General features: G+C 47.9%; 1 protein-coding gene across 1 annotated transcript in view; it reads right to left on the bottom strand.

Moving 5' to 3' along the window:
• Window positions 1-237: 237 nt before the first annotated feature.
• LOC142465509 (receptor-transporting protein 3-like) overlaps window positions 238-12739 on the bottom strand; it is an 18465-nt gene continuing 5963 nt past the window's right edge. The window contains exons 2-3 of the mRNA XM_075569461.1: window positions 1009-1189; window positions 238-693 (exon numbers count right to left, since the gene is read on the bottom strand). Coding sequence (XP_075425576.1) covers window positions 564-693; window positions 1009-1189 — 311 coding nt within the window. The 3' untranslated portion in view covers window positions 238-563. The remainder of the gene's footprint in view (window positions 694-1008; window positions 1190-12739) is intronic.

The following is a 12739-nucleotide window of genomic DNA, read 5'->3' as shown; positions in this document are numbered from 1 at the left end:
CTGTCTGACTACTGTGCCACTCTGCTGTGCCGCTCCGCTCCTGCTGTGGCGCCAGTAAGCGAGAAGGTGGTGTGGGGGGGGGAGCCTTTTTGGGTCGCAAATTTAAAGTTTCGCCTAGGGCACATGAAATCCTTGCGTCGGCCCAGGGTTCACGACGTGATATAAGAATGACGCGGGAGACAGAAGAAGAATCTGAAATGATACGGAATTAACAATCTTTATTTTTATTCTCTGTGCCAGACATTGTGCATCTTTACTTGTTAGGATAACTCAATCTGCAGAGAAGACCTTGAGTTATGGGAGTGACGATTTATCGAATGCTTCGTACTGGAGAGTGTGGTGCATTAGGAGACCTCCCGGTCTCTGTTACATATGCCTTCCATGCAGGCCTCACACAGCTCCTTCTCATGAGGTTTGGTTCTGAACACTGGTTGGTTTGGACCCGGGACATCTGAGTCTATGTCCTCTTTGTAACAGTTCTTTCTAATTTTTAAGATGAGTCTGTTCAGGATTGTCTCTACGTTATCCTCCTTGAATCTTGGCTTCACGTAGAAATCATTGTCTCACTCTCGGCAACGCTGTTCAAATGGGCGCAGGAAGACGATGCCTTTCTTAGGTCTCCTGAGGCAGTAGTGAAAGATCAGGGCAACTCGGGCAGAGTTCCAAAAATGGGAGCACTGCTCGCAGGTAAAACTAGAGAGAAGAGAGGACAGAGGGAACTTGAGATAAAGATATACAGTACATGTCTGCACTTTGTTTAATGATAACATTGCACACAAAGTGATTGACTCATTTCCACAGCACAGGTGGGTTATACTGTAACTCACTGTGATGTTATCAAATCAAGATTGTCCTTTTTAGCGGAAAACACTCATTCATGTTATCTGGAGGGGTTACTGGAAATGAAGTATGTCTCCTATGTGTCTTTCCTCCGTGTTTGAATATTATTGGGAGGACTTCCATGTTACGAGCAGAGAGCCCTTGTACCTGGATTTTGTCTCAGGTTACCTGGCACGGTGAGAGGCTTGTGAGATCTTCCAGCCCTTCTGTTTCATATCTGGAGGTAGTATGTCCTTTATCTGGTAGTTAAACTGCAGAGTCCAGATGTGGCCATATCTCTCTCCCAGCTCTGTCCTTTGCAGGTCATGGAATGTATCTATCCAGATGTTGTTGGATGGTGCCATCTCTCCTGCAAGAAATGGTCTGTTTTTAGCACACTTTGACCACAGATACCCCCCTGCCCCCCACCCTCACACCTGGCTCACATAGGGGGTTATGCACAAAGCAGTGATAACTGTTTTTAAGTGAGATAAAGGCCTTTATGGTGCAATATTGCGTGCAGCGCAATTCACAAAGCAACGATAACACGGCAGTATCGCACTTTAACGGCTTTTTATCATCAAAACACAGTCATTGCTAAAAAAAAATGCGCCATAAAGCATTTATCTCACTTAAAAACACTTATCACTGCTTTGTGCACAGCCCCCATAGAATCAGAAACACAGCCTTGAACAACTGCTGACCCCAAATTCTCCCCAATAAACAATCCAATCGTGTTTCCTCCGGGGCTAGTGAAGGATTAGACCAGAACAGTGTAAGGATTCTGCACAAAATGTAATTATTTAATAGGAATAATGCAAATAATTTGTTAACATTTTTATTATTATTTCTTATTTGTACGGCACCAACAGGTAAAACGTTAACATTGTTTCAATTGTAATGGTAAATAAGTGGGATCATCTAACAATATCGTTTTCCGAGCTTTTTATGGCTCCGTATGAGTAAAGGGAGGCCCATCTCTAAAAGAAAATATTGTTTTATTTTGTGCTGTTATCATTTTAACATTCTCATTGGTTTTACCTCACTTTTGTTAACCTGGGACCTGAGAAAGGGTTAAATGCATTAGTGAGAGAGGTTAAGCGAAGAGTTGCGTGATACACAAAATATCAATGAATTTAGCGATTCGAGCACCAGCCATTTTTGTGGGTTTAAGTAACTGATCGGTCTCGGCATTAAACCTGTAAAAATCAATGTTTCTCAAAGTTATATAGGCTGGAAGCCCAAGTTATTATTCCTGCGGTATGTTATGTCAGTGCCGTGTCTCCTCCTCCCAGGGAGGACCAGCTGTTTGTACAGGAACAGAAACTGCCTGCATCTGTTTCGCTCTGTGACTCAGGCTGCAGACATGGGACTGTTACTAATTACTATCCACACACGAGAAGGGAACTTTGGAGACCAAACATATCCAGAAACATCTACAGTTTGTTTTTAAAATCTGTTGCTGGGGACATAATCATGTGACAGGTGTCACTTAGATTGTAAGCTCTTCGGGGCAGGGACTCGTTTTCCACTTTCTTTACTAATATGTTTTGAAGCGTTTTTCCCCAGTATATATTACACCCCATGTTATTTTAATGTGAGGCACTATGTACATGGATAGATACATGGGGGGACACACACTGAACCCAGGCATCGCAGAATGAATACTGCACTTTAATAGTTTATTGTGGACATGAATGTTTACAGTCTATTCTATCATTAGTGGCTCAGTGACCTAGATCAGTGTTTTTAAACGGGGGTTCCCCAGGCACCCCTAAAGGGTTCCCTGCAATTTTCAGGTCATTTGAAAATTGTACCAAATACAGAAGAATTTACAATGCATCTGATCCCAGACGCGCTATTAGAGAGGGTTGGGGTTCCTTACAATGCATCTGATCCCAGACGCGCTATTAGAGAGGGTTTGGGTTCCTTACAATACATCTGATCTCAGACACGCTATTAGAGAGGGGGTTCCTTACTATTCATCTGATCTCAGATGCGCTATTAGAGGGGGTTGGGGTTCCTTAAAATGCATCTGATCTCAGACGCTCTATTAGAGAGGGTTGGGGTTCCTTACAATGCATCTGATCCCAGTAATGCTATTAGAGAGGGTTGGGGTTCCTTACAATGCATCTGATCTCAGACGCGCTATTAGAGAGGGTTGGGGTTCCTTACAATGCATCTGATCTCAGACGCGCTATTAGAGAGGGTTGGGGTTCCTTACAATGCATCTGATCTCTGACGCACTATTAGAGAGGGTTGGGGTTCCTTACAATGCATCTGATCTCAGACACGCTATTAGAGAGGGTTGGGGTTCTTTACAATGCATCTGATCTCAGACGCGCTATTAGAGAGGGTTGGGGTTCCTTACAATGCTACATCCAATGTGACAAAATATATAGTAAATAGTATATAGTTAAATACTTCAATAATAATATTCTCATGAATAAGGGTAATTTAGTTCAACCCTTTGGCCAAAGCGTTATAAGCCTCCAAGCCGTATCAAGGCATAACCAAATTTTGCAGGTCCTAACACTAAACTGTTGAAACTTCTCTTTTACCTCTGTTCTGATTGAGCCACCTGTGCTGAAGCAGGGAATGATTGAGCCACATGTGCTGAAGCAGGAATATCCTTAAAACCTGACCTGTTGGGGGTCTTGATGACTGGAGTTGAGTCCCCCTGTGTTAAGTGATAAATTAAGCTATTTACATATTTTTTTTAAATTGACAAATTGTAGCAAATGTGTTACATGTCTGCGTGCTTTCCCTTGTTTAGGTGCAGGGAGGGACAGGACTGATGCAGCAATATCTATAAAAAAAACACAGGACATCAAAGTGCACAGTATTCAGCAATGGGGTTTTGTTTTGTTATATATTTTTTCCTTACAAATCACATGGAATCCGTGTATTCTGCAGAGAAGCGATCGTCTGTGTGATTCACTCGTTCCAATGTCTGACACTTACTGACGTCCTCTGTAATGTGCTTTTATGTGAAAACTCTCAGATTAAAAGTTTTTTAACGCAAATGATTTGAAGTTATATAAGCATTAAACATAAGGATGATAATTTTGTAAATCAGAGTTTAATAAGAAGCCAGAGAGGGATTTCAGCAGGGGATATGCTGAGACAGATTTAGGAAAGAGTAGAGTGATTCTGGCAGCAGTGTTTAGGATATGTTGTAGGGGAGACAGGTGAGAGGCAGGAAGGCCGGACAGCAGGAGGTTACAGTAATCGAGACGGGAGAGAATGAGGGCCTGTGTCAGAGTTTTAGCAGTAGAGCAACAGAGGAAAGGGCGTATCTTTGTAATGTTATGGAGGTTTTGGCTACATTATGAATGTGAGGGAGTAGAGTGTGACCCCTAGGCAGCGTGCTTGTGCTACTGGGCATATGATAGTGCTGCCAACCAGTAATATAGAAGGAGGTAGTAGGGCCAGGTTTGGGAGGAAGTATGAAGATCTCTGGCTTTGCCATGTTAAGTTAAAGTCGGCGGAGGAACATCCAGGATGATATAGCAGAGAGACATTCAGAAACTTTGGTCTGTACAGCAGGTGTAAGGTCAGGGGCTGAAAAGTCCATTTACATAGTGATTGTCACTTCCCCAACAAAAACCAAAGCTCCAGAAAGTCTGGCGACCGCAGGAAGATTCCGGACTCTAGTTTCCATTTCCCGGTCTTCCTGCACAGGAATTGAAACTGATACTAGGTCTGATTTATCCCTCCCTCCCATCTCTCTCCCTCTCTCCCATCTCTCTCCCTCCCTCCCATCTCTCTCCCTCCCTCCTATCTCTCTCCCTCCCTCCCATCTCTCTCCCTCCCTCCCATCTTTCTCCCTCCCTCTTTCTCTCTCTCCCTCTCTCTAATCTCTCTCCTATCTTCTCTCCCCCTCCCTCCCATCTCTCTCCCTCCCTCCCATCTCTCTCCCTAACTCCCTCCCTCCCATCTCTCTCCCTCCCTCCCTCCCTCCCATCTCTCTCCCTCCCTCCCTCCCTCCATCTCTCTCCCTCCCTCCCATCTCTCTCTCTCCCTCCCATCTCTCTCCCTCCGTCCTATCTCTCTCCCTCCCTCCCATCTCTCTCCCTCCCTCCTATCTCTCTCCCTCCCTCTTTCTCTCTCTCCCTCTCTCCAATCTCTCTCCTATCTTTCTCTCCCCCTCCCTCTTCTTTCTCTCTCCCTCTCCACCTATCTCTCCCTCTCTCTCTCCCCCTCCCTCTCTCCCCCCTTCTCTCTCCCCCTTCTCTCTCTCCCCCTTCTCTCTCTACCCCTTTTCTCTCTCATCTCCCTCTCTCAATGCAGTATTTATTTCTTACAAGAAACAGTCCATCACACATTAACCCCTCTGCTACCAGAGTGGGTCATACCTCCATTTTTTCTTTCACAAATGTGATGCAGTGCTAGTTAACATGGGTGTCACATATACCGACTACCTGTGTGCACGTGTGTATGTCACGGGTGGCCAACTCCAGTCCTCAAGGGCCACAAACAGGTCAGGTTTACAGGATATCCCCGCTTCAGCACAGGTGACTGGTGAGCCACCAGTGCTGTAGCGGGTATATTCTGTAAACCTGACCTGTTGGTGGCCCTTGAGGACCGGAGTTAGCCCCCCCCCCCTGGTGCATGTGGAAGGGGTTATTAACACCCAGCTATCTCACTCGCCTCCCCGCAATAATTCCCCAAAACCCGTCACACAACCTCAATTACACTGCAGCCACCTCCAAGGATCATTAAGGCCTTAATCTCAGGAATTCTTGTTCCCCTGTTTCCTATTGTAGCCTAGTGCCCCTGGCTATAGCCTTCTACTGGCCTCAGCACTATAAGTCCTGATAGGAACAGGCAGTGTTGGGGTTAAACTCATCCTGTTCATCGCTCTATCGTGACAAGGGGTCAGGGTACCTGTTTGGAGGTGAGAAGGCGTGGGCCCTGCTCAATATGCCGCCAGGGGTGTAACAAGCAGTATATTCCAGTGTTTAATCCTAAGAGCAGGGCCTCCGACAGGGGGGGACAGAAGGGACAGGTGTACCGCGCCCGGGGACTGCGGGGGAACCGCCCGGCGCTGCAAGTTGGCCGATACATATTAAAAGACCCCCACTCCATACGGGGAGGCTGAGGGATCTGGAAGGCATAAGCACTATTCAAACATTCACGCAAATTCAGGCCGACAAAGGCATCCCCAACACAGAATTTTTTAGATACCTCCAGATCCGGGCATTTTACACAAATACAAGACCGTCCTAAAATGACGAATTTCGAATCGCTCTGTGCACGTGGGCACAACATCTCGGGACTTACATCTAGACTGTATAGAGAAGTAATCGATCATGGGTTTGGACCCAAGCCACGTCTTGACTACATGACCCACTGGGAGAGGGACTTAGGGAGACTTTAGAGGACGAGGACTGGACAGACATACTTGAGGCAACAGCAAAAACCTCGATCTGTATGACGTTGAAGGAGGACTCATATAAGGTGTTAATGAGGTGGTATCTCACCCCAGTTAGGTTCTCGAAATTTGTCACGGGTTACTCCCCCTTGTGCCCTAGACAATGTGGAGAGCCTGGGGACCTGCTGCACATGCTGTGGTCTTGCCCTCGACTGCGCCCAACATGGGAACAGGTTCAGAATTGGCTGGAGAGGATCTTGGGCCTCGAAATTCCTCTGGATCCCTGGCTATTTCTCCTGAATCGGCCACTAGAGGGCCTGTCGAGAGCAGGAAACAAATTGGTCGCTCATTTCGCGACGGCGGTGCGGTGTGAGACGGCGGCATTGTGGAAGCAAAATACAACTCCATCGTTAGAAAAGATTCGGAACAGAATTTGGTTTGTCTGCCAGATGGAGAAATTGACAAGTTTGGTCAATGACACTGGCTCAAATTTTCAAAAAGTCTGGTTCCCCTGGCTGGCACAGACTGACATTGTAGGGGTGAGCAATGCCACCATTTGCTATAATAGTGGAAGGTGAGTTCTCCTATAACGCGTTCCATAGTATAAAACTGTATATTTAATGATGTATTGCGTAATAACGCTCCCTGACGAGAAAGTCGCCCGAGTGTGACGAAACGCGTCAGGGAGCGTCATTACGCAATACGTCACGTACGGACATTACGTCATCACGTGTGCGCATGAACAGGCAGGTTCGTGCGTCTAACAGCTTGAGGCCATCCAGCAAGGAGATTCTCTGAGGACTCCAACACGATTCCGGTATTACTTCTTCCACGCTCTGAAACATCCTGATGATCACGGATCCTCCATCATCCAGAGACTGACGGACATCAGAGTCAAGTAAAGATACGGATGGTGGTGATTTAATCACGACATGCTTTTAACTCTTTTACCCTTGTGAGTGATATTCTTCCCCCCCCTCCCCCTTCCCATCATTAAATATACAGTTTAATACTATTGGGCGTGCGCTCTCTTCTCTTTCTCTATATATATATATATATATATATATATATATATATATAGACGAACAAAAAGAAAAGGGACTGAGCTGCGCCTCTGCAAATGGTTGCTGATATACAGTGTGACTCACTAGGAGTAAAGCTCTGTGAATTAGGTGTACATAAACAAATTGAAATATAACAATAAAAATGAAAAAAATATATAAAAATGAAAAATATATATGAAAATCAAAATGAATGATAAATCAATTATAATAGGACAAAACCTAAAACCAAGCTTACAATAAAAACAAAATATAAATACTCATACAGCAAATGAATATCTCCACAAATAGGGAAAAAAGAGGTATAAAAACCAGTCCTCAAATAGTCCAATGAATCCAATAAGTTCTGGTATAGAGGGTCTCCGGCTGCTCTCAAAGTGGACAAACCACATCCACAGGGAATCTAGAGAAAAGGGGGAAGAGAGAGCGCACACCCATAGCGTAAAATTGTAAAATTTAATGAGGGGAAGGGAGGGTGGGGAATAAGAATTGCACTTACAAAGGTACAATGTAAAAAAGCATTCTGTGATATATAATCACCACCATCCGGTTTAGAACTGCAGCCTCATGGTCTGTGCAGTCCCAGGGTGACGTCCCAATCCAAAGCCAGGATAGTAGTTCTTCTCTGCATCAATGGGGGAGTCCTGTGGAGTGGTTCCAAGCTGGGAAGCCTCTGCAACAATCGCGCGGGTCAGTGAGTCCCAGCGCGCGGTGATGATGTCAGTGTCATGCGTCTGACGTAATGACGCTCCCTGACGCGTTTCGTCACACCACGGGTGACTCTCAAAGGGAAGTCAGGAGAGGGGAAAGGTCCGGTATGGTGGTGATTTAATCACGACATGCTTTTAACTCTTTTACCCTTGTGAGTGATATTCTTCCCCCCCCTCCCCCTTCCCATCATTAAATATACAGTTTTATACTATGGGGCGTGCGCGCTCTCTCTCTCTCTCTCTCTCTCTCTCTCTCTCTCTCTCTCTCTCTCTCTCTCTATACACACACACACACACACACACACACACACACACACACACACACACACACACACACACACACACACACACACACACACACACACACACAAACTCGGTGTGTGAAAAAGAAAATACACCCTCTTTGAATTCTATGGTTTGTTTCTTAGCAGGTCTTAAAATTAGGTAAATACAACCTCAGATGAACAACAACACATGACATATTACACCGTGTCATGATTTATTTAACAAAAATAAAGCCAAAATGGAGAAGCAATGTGTGCAAAACTAAGTACACCTTATGATTTAATAGCTTGTAGAACCACCTTTAGCAGCAATAACTTGAAGTAATCATTTTCTGTATGACTTTATCGGTCTCTCACATCGCTGTGGAGGAATTTTGGCCCACTCTTCTTTACAACGTTGCTTCAGTTCATGGAGTTTTGTGGGCGTTTGTTTATGCACAGCAATCGTAAGGTCCAGCCACAGCAATTTCAATCGGGTTGAGGTCTGGACTTTGACTGTGCCATTGCAACCCCTTGATTCTTTTCTTTTTCAGCCATTCTGTTGTAGATTTGCTGGTGTGCTTGGGATCATATGTCATATGTTGTTGTTCATCTGAGGTTGTATTTACCTAATTTTAAGACCTGCTAAGGAACAGATGATTGTATTATGTCCTGATATGTAAGACCATAGAATTCAAAGAGGGTGCACTTCATTTTCACACCACTGGGATATATGGGGTGTTCCCCCCTGGTTCCCCCTTCCCCTCGGTCCCCGTGGCTGCTCGCATAGGGCGGGAGATGGTAGCGGGGGTGTTCCCTCCCATATTCCCCCCCTCACCCCCCACGGTCTCTGTGGCTGCTCGCGCGGAGTGGGAGATGGTAGCGGGGGTGTTTCCCCCCCCCAATCCCCGCTTTCCCCCCCAATCCCCGCTTTCCCCCCCAATCCCAGCTTTCCCCCCCGGTCCCGTGGCTGCTCAGGCGGAAGATGGTAGCGGGGGAGTTTCCCCCTCTTCCCCCCCCCCCCGGTTCCCGCCTCCCTCCCCTGGTCGACGCTTACCCACCCCCAATCAACGCTTTCCCCCCCGGTCCCCACTTCCCTCCCAGTCCCCGTGGCTGCCCGCACGGGGGGGAGCGGGGCTGTGGTGGTGGTGCTCGGTCACGGCCTATTCTCTCTTCCCCCCTCCTCCCCCCGTCCCGTGTGAGACAGTGTGTATGTATGGGAGAGAGAGTGTGTGTATGGAAGAGTGTGTGTATGTGCAGGACATCAGAAGTACCCCCCCAATCAGTCACACCCACCCCCCCACCCAGTCAGTCACCCTGTCAGTCACCCTGTCAGTCACCCAGTCAGTCACCCCACCCCCCACCCAATAACCCAGTCAGTCACCCCATAATCACCCACCCAACCCCCCACCCAATCAGGCACTGATCACCCCCCCCATCCAATCACCACACCCCAAAATAACCCCACCCCCCCCACCCAATCACCCTGCCAGTCACCCCACCCAATCACCCCACCACCCTTTCTCTGTCTCTCACCCTCTCATCCTCTCTGTCTCTCACCCTCTCTCTTTCCCTCATCCTCTCTCTGTCCCTCACCCTCTCTCTGTCCCTCACCCTCTCACCCTCTCTCTGTCTCTCACCCTCTCTCTTTTCCTCATCCTCTCTCTTTTCCTCATCCTCTCTCTGTCCCTCACCCTCTCTCTGTCCCTCACTCTCTCTCAATCTCTCTGTCTCTCACCCTCTCTCTGTCTCTCACCCTCTCTCTGTCTCTCACCCTCTCTATGTCTCTCACCCTCTCTATGTCCCTCACCCTCTCTCTGTCCCTCACCCTCTCTCTGTCCCTCACCCTCTCTCTGTCCCTCACCCTCTCTCTGTCCCTCACCCTCTGTCTCTCTCACCCTCTCTCTGTCTCTCTCTCTGTCCCTCTCCCCCTCTCTCTGTCTCTCTCACCCGCTCTCTCTCTCTCACCCGCTCTGTCTCTCTCACCCGCTCTCTCTCTCTCACCCGCTCTCTCTCTCTCACCCGCTCTCTCTCTCTCACGCGCTCTCTCTCTCTCACCCGCTCTCTCTCTCTATCACCCGCTCTCTCTCTCTCTCACCCGCTCTCTCTCTCTCTCACCCGCTCTCTCTCTCTCTCTCACCCGCTCTCTCTCTCTCTCTCACCCGCTCTCTCTCTCTCTCTCTCTCACCCGCTCTCTCTCTCTCTCTCTCACCCGCTCTCTCTCTCTCTCACCCGCTCTCTCTCTCTCTCTCACCCGCTCTCTCACCCGCTCTCTCTCTCTCTCTCACCCGCTCTCTCTCTCTCACCCGCTCTCTCTCTCTCACCCGCTCTCTCTCTCTCACCCGCTCTCTCTCTCTCCACCCCGCTCTCTCTCTCTCACCCGCTCTCTCTCACCCGCTCTCTCTCTCTCTCACCCGCTCTCTCTCTCTCTCACCCGCTCTCTCTCTCTCTCACCCGCTCTCTCTCTCTCTCACCCGCTCTCTCTCTCTCTCACCCGCTCCTCTCTCTCTCTCCCCGCTCTCTCTCTCTCTCACCCGCTCTCTCTCTCTCTCACCCGCTCTCTCTCTCTCACCCGCTCTCTCTCTCTCACCCGCTCTCTCTCTCTCACCCCGCTCTCTCTCTCTCTCACCCGCTCTCTCTCTCACCCGCTCTCTCTCTCTCTCACCCGCTCTCTCTCTCACCCGCTCTCTCTCTCTCACCCGCTCTCTCTCTCTCACCCGCTCTCTCTCTCTCACCCGCTCTCTCTCTCACCCGCTCTCTCTCTCACCCGCTCTCTGTCTCACCCGCTCTCTGTCTCTCTCTCACCCTTTATCTGTCTCTCACCTCTCCCTGTCTCTCACCCTCTCTCTGTCTCTCACCCTCTCTCTGTCTCTCACCCTCTCTCTGTCTCTCACCCTCTCTCTGTCTCTCACCCTCTCTCTGTCTCTCACCCTCTCTCTGTCTCTCACCCTCTCTCTGTCTCTCACCCTCTCTCTGTCTCTCACCCTCTCTCTGTCTCTCACCCTCTCTCTGTCTCTCACCCTCTCTCTGTCCATCACCCTCTCTCTGTCCATCACCCTCTCTCTGTCTCTCTCTGTCTCTCTCTGTCTCTCTCTGTCTCTCTCTGTCTCTCTCTGTCTCTCTCTGTCTCTCTCTGTCTCTCTCTGTCTCTCTCTCTCTGTCTGTCTGTCTCTCTCTCTCTCTCTGTCTCTCTCTCTCTCTGTGTGTGTCTCTCTCATCCTCTGTCTCTCTCTCTCTGTCTCTCTCACCCTGTCTCTGTCTCTCTCTCTCTGTCTCTCACCCTCTCTCTGTCTCTCTCACCCTCTCTCTCTCTGTCTATCTCACTCTCTCTCTGTCTCTCTCTCTCTCTCTCACACCCTCTCTCTCTGTGTGTCTCTCTCTCATCCTATCTCTGTGTGTATCTCTCTCTGTGTCTCACCCACACTCTCTCTGTCTGTCTCTCACCCCACACTCTCTCTCTGTCTCACACTCTGGATCTGGATATCTTATTTACCATGTATATCTTAACTGCCTTATACTACACCGAAATAACCTATACTGGTTACTTCCATATCTGACTCAAGCTTCACACGGGAGACATCGGAATCCCCCCTAACCCAGAAGACAGGTAAGGAACACCTCCCCTCCAATGTATAACATTGCGGGAATGAGGGTACCTGGACATTGAGGGACTGCGGATCAGGTAAGATCCCAGGTGGGATTGCTGCTTTAGATATTGTGAAGCGGGGACGTCCAGACACTGGTTAAGGGGTTCAGGAAACTAGTCATTCACACCTGGCTTTTATTTCTAGATCCAGCATTCACACACACACACACACACACACACACACACACACACACACACACACACACACACACACACACACACACACACACACACACACACACACACACACACACACACACACACACACACACGTAACAAGGACTAATTGTAGTATAATGTAATACAATAAATACATTTATGTCAAAAACTAATGTTGTTCTTACTAAGAATTTATTCAATTTATTTTATTTATGTATTTTTTTTAAAGCGGGGCTGGGGGTGGGACTAGGGAGGGTTGGGGTGGGGACTAGGGGAGGTTGGGGTGGGACTAGGGGAGGGTTTGTGGTGGGACTAGGGGAGGAGTTGGGGGCGTGACTAGGTGGCGAGTAGATTTTTTGGTTCGGCGAGTAGATTTTTGGTGATTTGTCAAGCACTATATATTGTGACAAACGCCCCTCTTTTGTAGTGCTGACGTCTGTCTGGGTTCTTCCGACACAGTCTTCTAGGGTTAATTATACAACAAACAGGATCATGCAAAGTATTATGCTGCTTAACTCAGGCTTCTGCCTGCTTTATTTTCATCCAAGTAAGGTACTGCAGCTTTAACATGTGAAGGTTAGAGGTACTCAGATACTTTCATTCAGCAGTTCACATATTTCAGTGTTACAATATTTCCCACACTGTTATTTCAAGAAATAAAACCAAAATCATATAAGCAAAATCCTATCCCTTTCAGGGATCTA

This window comes from Ascaphus truei, chromosome 14 (genome assembly GCF_040206685.1).
Source record: "Ascaphus truei isolate aAscTru1 chromosome 14, aAscTru1.hap1, whole genome shotgun sequence".
Classification (NCBI taxonomy): domain Eukaryota; kingdom Metazoa; phylum Chordata; class Amphibia; order Anura; family Ascaphidae; genus Ascaphus; species Ascaphus truei.
This window is presented reverse-complemented; position numbering and strand designations above follow the sequence as displayed.